Below are 16,408 nucleotides of genomic sequence, written 5' to 3'. Positions count from 1 at the left end.
TGTATCCCTCCGGAAACCTGAAAAGGAACGACGCACATTGAGGTAGATAAGGGTCTAATGAAAGACCCGTGTCCACCTCCTACTGACACTAAGCTAAACTGAAGAGTATAATGCCAGTCGGTGGGGTGTACACTGCAGAGGAGGAGCTAACTTTTTTATTTGCATAGTGTCAGCCTCCTAGTGGCAGCAGCATACACCCATGGTTCCTGTGTCCCCCAATGAGAGGCGATAAAGAAACCCGACTTTGCCAAAAGTCGGCGACTTCTGAAAGTGGCCGACCCGTTTCGCTCAACCCTAGTATCAACCACTGAGGACTCTGAATTCTAAATATTTTTCTATCTACTGGTTAAAACACACTAAAAAGATACATATTTTCCTGTATCTAAGTGTTAATATATATTTATTGCAGCCCCTTCAAGAAGTTAAATCTGACAATATGGTAAAACTAAAACCAAAAAAAAAAAAAAGTACATCCCAGGGAGAATATTGTGTAAGGTGTATAGCTATACGCCCTTCATTTCTATGGAAGCCAGTGTTACCCCAGTTATCATTATAGCATAGTAGCACATTATTCTGTTGTTATTTTTAAAGCGAATCTGTCAGCAAGTTATTTTCTACCCCATCTGAGAACAGCATGATGTAGAGGCAGAGACGCTGATTCCAGCGATGTATCACTTGCTGGTCTGCTTTCTGCGTTTGTGATGCTGTTCTACCATTTTTATGAATGCTGAGCTCTGTATAACTCCACCCACACCACTGATTGGCAGCTTTCTGTGTACACTGTGCATAGGCAGAAAGTTGCCAACTAGTGGTGGTGGTGGGGAGGTTGCATAGAGCTTATGAATATGCAGTAGGTTTTCAAGTCATCTAGTGATAAATCACTGATTTAATCAAAACTATGGCAAGCAACCTTGTAAGTGACTCATTGCTGGAATCAGGGTCTCTACATTATAGATTCCCTTTAAGGAAAAGGACATGGCTGTTTTGAATCCACCTTTTTCTTATTGTTCAGCAGATCGGATTACTTATACTGACAACTCTTTATACAATGCTATATTCTGTATTTTATGAGTAATAATATGGCACAGCATCATGCAGTGAAATTGATCCTGAAGATATCAAAAAGAAGTGCATAAATAAGTCAGGTTTGGCTACTGCAAAAAAAAGTTTATTATCTGCAGAATATAATCATATTGAATACTGCTTTCTTTATGACACATCCTCATGTCATGTTCTTTTTTATACAATGTCAAATTCCCTTAGGGCCCCGTTTTCGTATAAGGAGAAATAAAATAATTGACAGCAGGTTTTAATATTGAGGTCATCAGAAATGAGAGCACTTGTAAGTAATAATCGTAGTTGATGGCATAGGATGACCTTGACATTCCAGTTTATTACAGAGCAGGTCAGACAGTCCTTAGATTACCAGGGTCAACATCATGCACTTTGTGTTATCTCAGTCTCGCTCTGCACCGAAGAACAAATCTTGATGTTAAATCTGCCGTTAAAATGGATTAACCTGTTTCCGTGTTGTAGAAAGACCCTTAAATGTCACACAGCCCCTCAAAAGTTACGTTTCTCACTCTCCCACCCACATAAACCTGCTCGATGACCTTACGGTCAGTGCATCCATCACCCAAAGTAAGGGTTTTCGTTCTGAAAGTTATAATCTGGACACACTTTCTGCACCAACTTGTAGTCAATACTGTAGAAGGAGATGAAGATGCAAATGACCTTGAACGGCTTTGCGCAAAGCCACGCCGCATGGCTCTGTGTATGCTCCATGTAGCAGTTTTTGGCTGGATCGTAGAGGCAGGGTTTGTTCTTCAAGGCTTTGTTGGTGTTCTCATACTCCACTCTACAGTTGAAAGTCTTAGTTTCTCTGGTATCCAAGGTAGATTGCTGAAGGAGGTCAAACTCTACCACCTTCGTAGGTGGGACAATACTGACGGACACATTACCAAGGCTAGACGAATTGTGCCGAAAATAGACACTAAACGTCCCATTTATGTGGTCAACTATCTTACCAGTGACCAACAAACTGAACTTGACAGTTTTGATGTTGAAGTAGAAATCCCCCCATCCAAAGATCTTCTTGGTTCTCCCAGTTTTCAAAGAAGGCTTGCGTTTTGCTCTTTGGCCAATGCCCCCAGCAAACATTGTTTGATTCTTGCTCCACTCCCATGGATTAATAGGGGATTGCATTGGAGTTTTTACTGCTTTAAAAGGGTCAGTGGCGAGTACTCTCGAAGGATGGAGCGAGTGAGGTTTGTTTGTACCATACGGACCATTCTTCACCATTCCTGTTGTCCCCATATCCAAGTATCCTAGTGTTTTCGTCATGTGGCCTTCTAAACAAAGTACCTAGAAATCAAATCATAAGATTGTTACTTATTTAGAATTTATCAGTTTTGTCAAACAGTATTTATTATTGTTACGAGAGATGACTACTAGGGAGTTATTTCCAAAATAGCAAGTTATCTCTTATCCTGGAGATAACTTGCTGATTGGTCTGGATCCAAACTGGGACCCCCTCAGTATTCCCAAGGATTGGACTGCTGCAGAAAACAGAGAACCGAGCTCCATGGAGCCCAACTTGAATGGAACGGAGATATACAGACCAGACCTCTGCTCTATTCATTGTCTATAGGACTACCAGAGAAAGCAGAGAACAGCGCTTGGCAATTTCTGGCTGTCCTATTGACAATGAATGGAGTGGAAGCATAGAATGTGCACCCCTGATCCATTCCAGACAGGGCTTTACAGAGGTAGCCAGTGAACAAAGATGCACCAAATTTATTAAAGGGAATCTGTCATCAGGTTTTTGCTACATAATGTGAGAGTAGCATGCTGTTGGGACAGAGACCCTGATTCCAGTGATGTATCATTTACTAGGATGCTTGCTGTCATTTTGATAAAATCCCTGTTTTCTATACTGTAGATATAGCAGTTCTCTAAATGCTGAGTTGTGTGTAACCCTGCCCACATCACTGATTGGCAGCTTTCTGTGTATATTTACACTGTGTATAGCCAGAAAGCTGCCAATCAGTGGCAGTGACAGAGCAGATGGACTACATGTCAGGAGGCCATGATAATCTCCTGCTGGTAAACCTCTGATTTTTTTGAAACAGCAACCACCAGCCCAGTAAGTGACATATCACTGGAATCAGGGTCTTTGCCCCTACATTATGCTGCTCTCAGATTACATAGCATGGCCTCCTTATATATTTGGTACATCTTAAATCATCAGGCATATGAAGCAGAACTTAAATCCCCCACTGCATGCACTGTACGGAAAGAACTAATTACCAGTTTATCATAGCACTATCGCCTAAAATTGAATGATTTTCATGTTACAATAGTCTTTTTGGAAAACATTCTGTAACTTGAAGGACCATCATAATAATAATAGGGAGAGGAGAAAAAAAGAAGAACGTAAGGATTTATTTAGACATCAGGGATTTTTTTCTCAAACTAAAAAACCTGACTGATCTTCATCGGTGTATTTGATCTGAGTTTCATTAGGGTTTCGCCCGTGTGTCATGTTTCGCCAGCACTATTTCATCAGTGATCTTTTTTCATGGGATAAAAGGCAAAGAAAATTGCAAAATTCCTCATACCCATTACAATATTAGAAACTTGCAGCACACAGATGGCACATGGATGGCACATGGATGGCACCCTTGTGTACCTGAGGTCTTCACAGACCCGTAGACTTGTATAGGTGACCTGGATCAAAAACGGACATGACCCCCAAAGTAGAAGAACATATAGACTATAGTGTGAAAAACACAGATAAAACACATACGTGAAAGATTGAATCTGAATGAGGCCTGAAGACAAAAAAGACGTATGCAAGAAAACCGCCAATATGGAAATGTACATCGTAAATCATGAAAATTGTAATATATCATTAGCAATAAGAATAGAGAATTGAAGAACTTCCCGAGAACCTGACTTATGATGATTTGCTATTGATGTTCATAACTGATGGCAAAGACTGACGTTTCGTGAACAATGGGGGAAGACAACTGCATCTCCACTAATCTGTACCAGTGTTTCGTCATTTGTCAAAAACGCTTCACATACTTTCATCTGCACTTGAATGTACACAATGATAAGTACAGAAGGATATATTATGGATGACGTTTTCCGGAGGCGTTGGATGCGCTGCAGGAAAATTAACAGATAACTCCCAAAGGAAAGATTTATATTTATATTGGTTTCCTTGGGAAAATTGCTAGTAGCATCCATATTAAATGAGACCGGCAAATATCTTATTCTTGACACTGAGTTATTTCACAGATTGTGTGATTAGGGTTTTTAATGTTCACAATTTAAATATAGATTATCTCCCGGTGGGTTAGCCCGATATTAAATAAAACCATAGCCATAGTGAAAATATGTACTGTTTAATATGTATGGGCTCTCCAGCTTCCCATCTCTGTTATATCTATATTCTTATGTATCGTAGTCACAACTTAAGATGGTCGGAAGCATTTTTCTAGCAGGATTACCTAACACAGGTTTTTTTTTCAAAATTAGGAACGATTCCTCAGAAGAGTAAATTGATACCATGCTCGACCATTGATTATTGCTATATTATTGGCTAAGGTCTTAATGATATGGCCATGTTACTCCACAGCTCTGAGCCCTACTGGAGCTCTGAATGCCTCCAATTTCATACAGAGACAGGGCCCGATTCATCAGAGCTTTAATGACAGAATTCTGGTGTAAAACGCTTTGAAAAGTTGCAAAATTTTGTCTTGCTAAAATGTTGCGACTTTTGGCATTCTCATTCCATTTTTACCCAGCTCCGATAAAGTGGGTTGAGCTTTGGTGGGACAGGGATGTAGCACCTCCCCTCACCAAGTTCACAACTAGCGATGGCGCTCCTAACACTACAAATCTTACTCCGGTCCCCAATTAGTGGAGAGGGGCACATGGGAGACACTTTTCAGACGCGCCGGATTCATTAGGAGATGTGCACCTCTTAGTGAATCCGGCGCCTCTGAGTCTAGAACACCCTCTCATCAAGACAAAACTTCTCAGCAATAGACAAATATTGACGGGCCCTGGTAGCACCTGAGAGTCATCACATAATCAGTCTTTCCACTCTCAGAGTCCTTAAATACCAGCAGAGCTCAACTCCCAACCATTTCGGCTAGAAACAATTCTTGGGAGAATAAATTGTGGCACTCGCTGATTTTATTCTATTTTATTGCACAATTTTTTTCTGCATGTGCAGGAGCAATGAAGACGAGACACCAATAAATCTTGTCGTGCTTCATTGGACTTTGAATGTACGGTGATTTTCTTTTATTGTTTCTAGGGGAGAATATTTCCTGACACATGGCGTCTGACTGAGGATACATCTTCGAGGTTACCATTAGAACTCCGCTAAAGATTAATCTCATCATAGACATCGGGGGCATAATTCTAAGTTACGCGACCAATGTTTGACCAGTGGGGGTCCGAATCCTAAGATTCCCGTTGATCCAGTAATAGAATGATATGGCGGCACCACGCCATTTCATCTCTCCGCTCTGTCTTTCATCTACACTACTAGTCAATAGTTGTCAATGCAGCAAACCCAGAAAAATCGGTTAGATGCTCGTAGTGGCACAATAAATTCATAGTAACGCTACAACAACCCTTTAGTGGTCTAAGGCAGGGGTCCCCAACTCCAGTCCTCAAGGCCCACCAACATGTCATGTTTTCAGGATTTCCTTAGTCTTGCCCAGGTAATAATTGCATCACCTGTGCAATGCAAAGGAAATCCTGAAAACATGACCTGTTGGTGGGCCTTGAGGACTGGAGTTGGGGACCCCTGGTCTAAGGGATCCACTCTCCACTGATTGAATACTGGAGACAAAGTAATGCAATTTACCAATGGTGTCTCTGGTGACACAAGCACTTTTAGATGATAGCGGCATGTTTGTCGTTGACTGAGTGCAGTACCAGCTGCCAGAATGAATGACTGCACTCCAATCTATACGGGCTCATGCACACCAGCACTGGATGCTGCTCTGGACCCTCGAAGCTCCAGTCCGCAACATGCAGCTTCCAGTAGAACTTTAGGACTTTTTTTTTTATGTAAGAACGTTATCTGTATTTTAGTTATTTGCTTTTTCGTCTTTAACATTTTCCTGCCCTGTGATGTACAATTATGTTGCAGAAACTATGCAGTTAAATGCAATAGTGAAGCTAAGTAATGGTGCAGGCACCGGAGGTGCTCTAATAGCTGGGATGTGTAATAAATTTGGTCCATGCCATTAACCTCTGGACTGCTGACGGCAATCACTGCTGACTACAAAGTATCTGCAGTTAGACAGTCGTAGGGGGCTTCATCTATCACCCTACTGGAACTACTGCGATGCAGTACCAACATGCTGATGGTCGCCATGCTGGACAACAGCCCCTAGCCCTGCCGTGGAACATTCACTGCCGACAGCAATGTATCTGTAGTTAGACAGCAGTAGGGGGTTCCATCTATGACCCTATTGGCATTACTGCGATGCAATACCAGGATGCTGATGGTCGCCATACTGAGCAACAGCCCCTTACTCTGCCATGGAACGTTCACTGCCGACAGCAATGTCTGGTTAGACCGCGGTAAGGGGGCTCCATTTGGCACCATTTTGATGCAATTTCAGGATGATGATGTGTCACCATCAAAAAACATCCACTATCTCTTCCATGGAGCATCCACTGCTGATGGCATCGTTAGACAGAAATAGGGGGCTCCATTTATCACCATATTGGCACCTCTGCAATGAAGTAGCATAGTGCTGCCCGATCGGTCAACATACCGAACTTAAGGTACTGTCACACTAGACGATATCGCTAGCGATCCGTGACGTTGCAGCGTCCTCGCTAGCGATATCGTCCAGTGTGACAGGCAGCAGCGATCAGGCCCCTGCTGGGAGATCGCTGGTCGGGGAAGAAAGTCCAGAACTTTGTTTCGTCGCTGGACCCCCCGTAGACATCGCTGAATCGGCGTGTGTGACACCGATTCAGCGATGTCTTTGCTGGTAACCAGGATAAACATCGGGTAACTAAGCGCAGGGCCGCGCTTAGTAACCCGATGTTTACCCTGGTTACCATCCTAAAAGTAAAAAAACAAACACTACATACTTACCTACAGCCGTCTGTCCTCCAGCGCTGTGCTCTGCTCTCCTCCTGCACTGGCTGTGAGCGTCGGTCAGCCGGAAAGCAGAGCGGTGACGTCACCGCTCTGCTTTCTGGCTGCCCGGCGCTCACAGCCAGACCTGAGAAGCAGAGCGCCGAGGATAGACAGCGGTAGGTAAGTATGTAGCGTTTGTTTTTTTACTTTTTAGGATGGTAACCAGGGTAAACATCGGGTTACTAAGCGCGGCCCTGCGCTTAGTTACCCGATGTTTACCCTGGTTACCGGGGACCTCGGGATCGTTGGTCGCTGGAGAGCTGTCTGTGTGACAGCTCTCCAGCGACCAAACAGCGACGCTGCAGCGATCCGGATCGTTGTCGGTATCGCTGCAGCGTCGCTATGTGTGACGGTGCCTTAAAACCGCTAGGTCAGCCATGGAGCATTCACTGCTGACAGAAGCATATCAATGGTTAGACAGCGGTAGGGGGGCTCCATTTATCACCCGATGGGCACCGCTGCGATGCAGGAGGCCGATAGCTGGCCACACCAACCAACAACAACCCCTAAAGGTACCTTCACACATAACGATATTGTTAACGATATCGTTGCTATTTGTGACGTAGCAACGATATCGTTAATGAAATCGTTATGTGTGACAGCGACCAACGATCAGGCCCCTGCTGGGAGATCGTTGGTCGCTGAATAAAGTCCAGAACTTTATTTCGTCGCTGGACTCCTGCTGACATCGCTGGATCGGCGTGTGTGACACCGATCCAGCGATGTCTTCACTGGTAACCAGGGTAAACATCGGGTAACTAAGCGCAGGGCCGCACTTAGTAACCCGATGTTTACCCTGGTTACCATGCTAAAAGTAAAAAAAAACAAACACTAGATACTTACCTACAGCCGTCTGTCCTCCAGCGCTGTGCTCTGCACTCCTCCTGTACTGGCTGTGAGCCGGAAAGCAGAGCAGTGACGTCACCGCTCTGCTTTCCGGCTCACAGCCAATACAGGAGGAGTGCAGAGAAGCAGAGCACAGCGCTGGAGGACAGACAGCGGTAGGTAAGTATCTAGTGTTTGTTTTTTTTTACTTTTAGCATGGTAACCAGGGTAAACATCGGGTTACTAAGCGCAGCCCTGCGCTTAGTTACCCGATGTTTACCCTGGTTACCGGCATCGTTGGTCGCTGGAGAGCGGTCTGTGTGACAGCTCTCCAGCGACCAAACAGCGACGCTGCAGCGATCCGGATCGTTGTCGGTATCGCTGCAGCGTCGCTTAATGTGAAGGGGCCTTTAGTCTGCCGTGTGCATAGGCCTATTAGGCCCTGCATGATCCATGACAATCCAATCAAAGGATTGCAATGTACTACAGAAGGGATTAATGGATCACTATTTTTTACCACCCTAGCTTTCTCACCCACTCCCCCTACAAAAAAAATTAAAGGGACTCTGCCACCACAGAATAACTGTTCAAACCAAGCGCAGGCGCTCGGTGCATCATGGCGTAGCCAAACATTTATATACACCTTCCCACCTGCTTAATTTCTATCTATCTCCATCCTTCTCTGACTCCATGAAGCCAGAGCTGTCAATCAAAAAAAGAAGGGGTGGAGATTGAGGGAAAACAAGCAGGTGGGAAGGTGTTGTTAAATGTTTGGCCGCGCCATGATGCACAGAGCGCCTGTACTTGGTTTGAACAGTCATTCTGTCCCTTTAATAAATGTTATACAATTCACTATATGGTATGTACCCCAAATCATGTTATTGAAAAATTCCAGCGTTACATGAAGTCCTATCCTAATGCTTCGGGGAAAAGTTTTTAATAAGATTATTACAGCCATCTGATGTTCCAAGTATCTAAGTTGTAGAAACAATGACAAAGAGAAATCGATGGTGGATTTAAACTTTTTGGTTTTGATATTTAAGCGTTTCACTGACTGCTGTACTGAGCAATAATGGACGCTCTGCATGAAATCTTCCAGGGATAAAATATAATGACTATTTTGCAACCTTGCATAATGCAAACCTCAATTTAAAAAGGCGCAGACGACTTTATTTATGAAGTTCTTACACTCCATTGCGAATCCCAGGTATGACGCGAAGTGCAACCACACCTTTAAATACCAAATCAGTCATTTTTTGTCTCCGCCAGCGCCTCTGATCATCTTCCTCTCACACACTGCTAGCGCTGCGAAAACGAAATGACAAGGAAGGGAAATAGACGACAAAAGGGAAAAGGTTACAAGCATGCCTGTCTGATCTGCCTGGGAGACAGCGAGATGTAACGAGGGGACCTGAACGGTGGGTCAGCCGCTCATGAATTTCATGATTCCTGCACACGGCTCATTATGAGGGATTGATCTGAAACCTCTTAAACAGTCTCCGGAGAACATTAATGGGACTTGGCTGAGGCTGATATTTTAACCTGTTATGTACTGGAGATTCTGGGTGTTAGAATATTTTACTTTGTAATAAGACTGGTTCTGGTATTACCAAAGATTTCTATCCTGATATCATCTGCAGAATCGCTGTACACTAGAGATGAGAGAATTTGTTCGGGTTTCCTCTTATTTGGCAAGCTATAGCGCTTACCTAATAAGCTGCAGAGGGAACCCGGAAACATGGAGCGCGCCGGCTGATCAGCGCCGCAGCTGGATGTGTCGCGGCTGTATCACTGCCACAGCACATGCATGGAAAGCCTATATGTTGGGCTCTCCATTCATGTGGTGAGACTGTCACACAGCCATGACACATGTAGCTGCGGCACCGATCAGCTGATCAGCCGACGCGATCCATGTATCCGGGTTCTCTCTGCGTAAGCGCTATAGCTTGCCGAATAAGAGGGAACCCATAACAAATTCGCTCAACTCTACTGCACACCATATTCCTTTTTATGATATGTCATATGCAAAAGGTTCATTCATTATGATTGCTTAGAGCATATCTGTCGTTCCACATAAAACCTGTAGAAAAGCACGGTGTACTCATCGGGCCCCAAAACAAGGTAAAGCTCCTTTTGGTGCATACGCCAGTCTAATATGTTCTAGAACTATCCCAATTCTAATGGTCAGTAAGTTACATAGGTTGAAAAAAGACGTAGGACCATCAAGTTCAACCTTTCTCCACCAACTACACATTTGCCACTAAATTATCAATAACCCACAATTCCATTTCAGCTGAGGAAATCATCCAGCCCTTTTGTTAAAAGCTGTCATAGTGTCGGCCATTTCTACCTCTTGTGGTCGGCATTCCACAATCTGACTGCTCTAACTGTAAAGAACCCTTTCCTAAGTTGTCATGTACTCTTTTGAGGTTTTGAGGTCTTTGTCTACTGTCAGCACTATATAAACTGGAACTTCCATACCGAAATTCTCACTTCCCATTATGCATCGCTCTTGACATTATTCAGTGACTTGCTTGCTTTGAATTGAAAACCTATACAATTTGTGGCTAACTTACATAGTAACATAGTAACATAGTTAGTAAGGCCGAAAAAAGACATTTGTCCATCCAGTTCAGCCTAACTTGGTCAACCAAGTAATAGGCTGCAGCTGCCATGGCCTGTAGTCAAGATGTCACCACTGCATCCATCAACAAAAGCCCCAAGCAGCAGCAAAAAGCCATTGCTGAAGCAGCAGGTGGTAAGTATGGCTGACATTTTGGCGCAGAGCAAGCCTTTGAACTGAAATGGCATAAGAATGCACAATCTCTTTAAAGGGTTAAACAGTAATGGAGGCTTGGAAATTGATGGCATGAAGTCTTTAGAAATCCTTTAGTATGGTCGCCTGCTGTGCAGAGTCTGCAGACTCCATGTATACACAGCAGTACGTCTAGGAGAGAGCACCTCTGTTCACAGAGCAACCAATGGTGTACACCAGATGTCTTCTCTGTCCTAAGCTGGATGCAGACAGTCATATGAAAAATTAGGGAGGTCACGTCTGCAAAATGCGGACAGGATTGGCTCTGTACTCTGTGTGTTGCTCCAACTAGTACCTGCTGCACTGTAGACAGGGCCCAGGAGCTGCCTTCTATCGCATGCATTATTTTGGTCCATAAAACAGAGCAGACAAGTGCAGGCTATGATTTTTTTTAGGCTACTGTTGGTTTGTGTGCCGTCGGTGTGCAGTCTGCTGCAGGCCCATATCACAAACATTCACATCTGTATCAGCTCTTACATGAAATACTGTACAACACAAAATACTTCCGCATGCTTCCATATGAATTTGTAAGCTTACGGCAGTACTGTCTCGTGCTTTTATGGAAGTGAATGTCAACTATAATGAAGGGCCATATGTATTACAATGCTCGTCTGATGCACATCAACCTATCCTGGCCCCTCCATATGCAGCGCCCCAGAGACCTGGTCGTTGCAGTAATGTCGCTCTGCCGCTAAGAAGAGTGATGGTAAGTCTGATGGCACTAAAGGAGTTCTTCTGACCAGGTATCACCAGTACACAGTACACTTCACACACCGGCCACTAGGGGGAGCAAAAGGTTTTATTTATTAGGCCACTCCTCACACTGGTAAAACTAGGGGTTGGATAGGAAGTTAGACAGAAGCTGACTGGGTTTCGTCCAGGCAACATCCCGTGGCAGGGGGTGTTGTGGGGAAGATTCAGGGGGGTCACTGTCAGGCGTGGGAACCTGACAGGCACCTAGCGACAAGGATAGAACGTTACGGAGCCGCACCTGCGCTACCCTGCAGCGGCATCCAAAGAAAGGACACGAAGCGAAGGATATTGTGGACAGTGAGAAACTAGATCAAAGCAAAGGAGAGCCAGTAGGAGTCGTGCCCGGAGAACGGCAACATCCTACTGAGGCAGGTAGCTGGTGCCCGAAACACCGAGGAAGTAACTGACTTTATGCCTTACTTCAAATACCGCAGGACAGTTAATTATAGGTTGGCTGTCTACCTTACATCACCTAAGCAGACATTGGGGGCAACGCGTGGAGAGGGGCATCTCTAGGGTCCCATAACAAACCTGAGGGATGGAGAATAGAAAGAACTAGAAAGAACTGGAACAAACGAGAACAGAAGTTGTGAGGACTATCCCGAATGCTCAGCAGGGAAGCACTACAACACACAGGCGCTAGTGGTAGGCACTGATTTCCACCTGCAAAGGGAACTCTGGATGTGCCTTCGGACCGGCCAGTCTCAGACAGCCCTGTTGACAGTGCTCTGGATTAAGGATCCTGAAGCCTTCAGTAAAGAGGTAAAAAGACTGCAACCCTGTGTCCTCGTTATTGACTGCACCTCACACCATCACCTTCCATCTTACTGGGAAGCCCTGGGGACATACTTCACCTGTGGGAAGGTATACCATCTAGCTGCCATCACATCACCCCAGTGGTCCCCAAGCAGCGTCGGTCACCCTGACCGAATACCACAGGTGGCATCACAAAACCTTGACAGACTCATACCACCTTTCATTGGACGCCCCTTAGCAGTGTCACAGACCGGGTCCAGCCACCGTGACAACCCCAGAACTGAGACAGAGAGGACCAGTACCGAGTAACCTGTGGCCCTGTGTCTGGGGGCGCTCCACATACATAGGCACATTTGGGTTCTAAGGAGGAAGAAGGAGACAGCCAGACTCTTCTGGAGATTATTTACTGTATCTACTCGATAATAAAATTATTAGGAAGTTGCAATTTAACTGCCAAATCCTTATTTCTCTCCATCTGACATCAGGGGGAGTCAAGAGACCTCCAAACGGACATTAGATGATTTGCCATTCCTATCGAATGTAATGTGTTAGGCAGCTTCAGTGATTCTAAGTCTGTGTCACAGAGTTACCACAATGAAGCAGAGCCAGAAGACCGCAGCGTCTGATGGCTCCTACTCCGCCGCTGAGAAGAAGCACTGCTCCAGTATATTAAACGTGTTTATTTCTTTCAGCAGAACAGGGGTTAATCGGAAATTCCTGCATCTGTGCTCGGTTAGCCACTCCTTTCCCCTATAAAATCTGGGTTCGATTACCAAGTCCTTGTCTGAGTTAGCAATTGCTGCAAGACATAGGAGTGGGAGAAGTTGGTTTTGTGAAGGCAAGCTGGAGGAATTTATTGGCGACTGTTGCCTGGTTTGCTGTTTGCTTTCTTTCCCCTCCCTACACACTCTGGTGAATACGTCTGCTATATGTGAGTCTATATTTTGTGTGTGAGTTTTCAGTTTACCCATGTCTGTGTCACCCTGTCTGTCGGGTTGGTGCACAGTGGCATCCCCTCTTCCCTGGGTGGAGGAAGGGGACAGATGTAGGGCTAATCTAGGAGATAAGACAGGGGCAGATGCCCTGGTATATTTACCATCTGGAGTATCCTGGGGAACAGGGCGAGCTAGGGTGCCCCCTTTTGTAAGGGCCAGGAAAGGTGCCCCTGATCCCAGGTAACTCGCCAGTTGAATCGTGACAGTCTGCTTGACAAATGCACAAAAGCTTTAAGTAATCTAAGTAATAAGTAATATAGTAAAAAGTAATCACCTTTTCACACAGGACTCTGTAGGTTTGGATTTCTTTTTCCCTTAATAATAAAGACTGCATTTGTGTTTGTGTTATCTGTGTGTAATATTTACATTTGTTTTATGATCTGAAACATTTAAAGGGAACCTGTCAGCACAGTAACCTACAGACAGTGTCAGGTCGGCGCTGTTATACTGATTTCAATGATACCTTGGTTGATGAAATCCGTCTTGTGGTTGTTGTTTAATCTTTATTTTCAGTTTTGAGTTAATGATATGCCCGTGCACCTGGGTGGCCTGTGGGGGGGGGGGGGAGGGGGACTTCATGTGGTGCTCGATTAGATATTCATAATGCAGACTGCTGACAGGTTATTGATCCCTCACTGACCTGATCCCTAGTTTGCATAGTCAATACCTGTACATATTGAATAAAAAAACAAAAAACGCTTCTGCAGGCTGGTGCGCATGTTTAGTGTCCAGTTAATAAATATTCTTGATGTTATTGAGCTAGTGTAAAAAAAAACATTTGAAAATGGCGCCCGTCGCGCCTGTGCAGTAGCAGCTATAGGTGTGATCTGATAGCTACTATTGATCAGGCACTGGCAGTGCAATCTTGCGGTAGAAGAAAAATGTAATTTCCTCCTCCAAGATGGCGGCGCCAGTGCAATAGCAGCTATTGCATCTCTATACACACTGATAGTTGCTACCGCCCTGGCACCATTTGAAAATTGATTTTTCTTTATACTTGCTCAATAACATCAAGAATAAACATGGACCTTAAACATGCGATTACGCTGCAGCGCAGGTGCCATGGCTGACGCCCGCCTGCAGAGGTGCTTTTTGTTTTTTCTTCAGTATGAACAGGTATTCACTATGCAAACTAGGGATCAGGTCAGTGAGGGATCGGTGACCTGTCATAAGCCATACAGATGAATATGCAAGCAGAGCACCACATGCAGACCCCCCCACAGGCCGCCCCGAAGCACGAGCATATCATTAACTCAAAACTGAAAATAAAGATTAAACAACAACCACAAGACAGATTTCATCAACCAAGGTATCATTTTACTCAGTATAACGGCACCGACCTGACACTGTCTGTGGGTTACTGTGCACAATCCTGCCGACAGGTTCCCTTTACAGTAAGGGTATGTGCACACGTCCGGAAAGTATGCAGAAATTTCCTGAGAAAATCCTGAGGTTTTCCGCAGGAATTCTGCACGCGTTTTTGTCGCGTATTTTGCGCGTTTTTTGTGCGGATTTTTCTCGTTTTTTTCCAGAGCTTCCCAATGCAATAATATAGTGGGAAATCCACTTAAAATCCCCAAAATTAATGAACATGCCGCATATTTTTCAGCATGCGTTTTTTTCGCAGAAAAATACGCAACATGTGCAACAAAAATTGCGGAAACCATTAAAAATGATGGGATGCATATGTATGCGTTTTTTTAGCACTTTGGTGGCAAAAAACACGCAAAAAACGCGAAATGTTGTTCCAAGTCATTCTTCTTGGATAATAAATAAAAATCAGCGCTCAATACTGAGCTGAAAACTGCTACTTGTCTAATTACCCTCAATTGATCTTTTTAGAACTAAATATTTTTCCTTCGTTCTCATCTTGAAAGATAAACTTGATAAGACTCAGCAATGATTGGGATTACAAAATTTGGAAATTCAGTTGATTCCCCAAAACCAGGCTTGGATTCAAAGGAGAAATCAAACACTTTACATTTGTGATCTCTTTAGGATCCATTCCTGGTTCTGTCTAGAAAAAAAATACATAAAATTGCATTAAAATGTATGTCTTGCCAGTTTATTCATTGTGGTTATGTGTAGAGAATATCTACAGCGGCTTTCCAACAGGGGATTACACAAAGGAAGCACGGTGGCGCAGTGGTTAGCACAGCAGCCTTGCAGCGCTGGAGTCCTGGGTTCAAACCCCACCAAGGACAACATCTGCAAAGAGTTTGTATGTTCTCTCCGTGTTTGCGTGGGTTTCATCCGGGTACTCCGGTTTCCTCCCACATTCCAAAGACATACTGATAGGGAATTTAGATTGTGAGCCCCATCGGGGACAGTGATGATAATGTGTGCAAAATGTAAAGCGCTGCGGAATATGTTAGCGCTATATAAAAATTTAAAAAAATAAAGATTATTATTATTATTATTATTATTAAAGGAATTAAAATTTAGAAGAAAGCCCTTGAGTATCTGGGTTTCCATGTTCTGCGGTGTTGTGCCTGTGACATTATCCTTGAATCACTGTCACAGTACATGTACTATATAGATTCATCCATGATCTGCACCTACAGTAATTCACCAATATTCTCCCCACAATACGTTAATGTCTGGGTGATCCCGGCTTTGAATTCTTCATACAGTATCGCAATATGCTGCGCATCGATGCAGCTTAATTTAGAAGTTACATTGCATAACACAGTTATTGATGTTTTATTTACACAAAATAATTTATTTAGCTTCTGATTCATGATTACTTAACATGAATGCTGTGTAATGTTGACTACACTATTCCACGAGGATACCATCGATACTCTGAAACAATAAATAAAGTGACAATGATAACAACAATGATCAGACAGGATGGTAAACATGGCATATTTTAGGAAAAGTTCACACTTTTTTTTCTGTATTTTGCTGCTGATTTTTGTATGCTGTTTTTCAGTCTCGCTGTAGTACACCCCTTGATGCAGCACTAACAGCGTGGATAATATTATGCCGCAGTACTGAGCGGTGTAGCTGTGAATCCAACACTGAGGTTAGTTAAAACTCTTGAAAGTATCATCTCTGTGTCTCTCTGCCACTCAC

The 16,408-nt window shown here is 44.0% G+C and overlaps 1 protein-coding gene across 1 annotated transcript in view; it reads right to left on the bottom strand.

The window, feature by feature from the left end:
* Nucleotides 1–934: 934 nt before the first annotated feature.
* NXPH4 (neurexophilin 4) overlaps nt 935–16,408 on the bottom strand; it is a 420,124-nt gene continuing 404,650 nt past the window's right edge. Inside the window, exon 2 of the mRNA XM_069760235.1 lies at nt 935–2,364. Within this exon, the coding sequence (XP_069616336.1) occupies nt 1,633–2,364 (732 nt within the window). The 3' untranslated portion in view covers nt 935–1,632. The remainder of the gene's footprint in view (nt 2,365–16,408) is intronic.

The sequence above is a fragment of the Ranitomeya imitator genome, chromosome 3 (assembly GCF_032444005.1).
Source record: "Ranitomeya imitator isolate aRanImi1 chromosome 3, aRanImi1.pri, whole genome shotgun sequence".
Classification (NCBI taxonomy): Eukaryota; Metazoa; Chordata; class Amphibia; order Anura; family Dendrobatidae; genus Ranitomeya; species Ranitomeya imitator.
The sequence above is the reverse complement of the archived record's forward strand: the minus strand, read 5'-3'. Positions and strand labels throughout refer to the sequence as shown.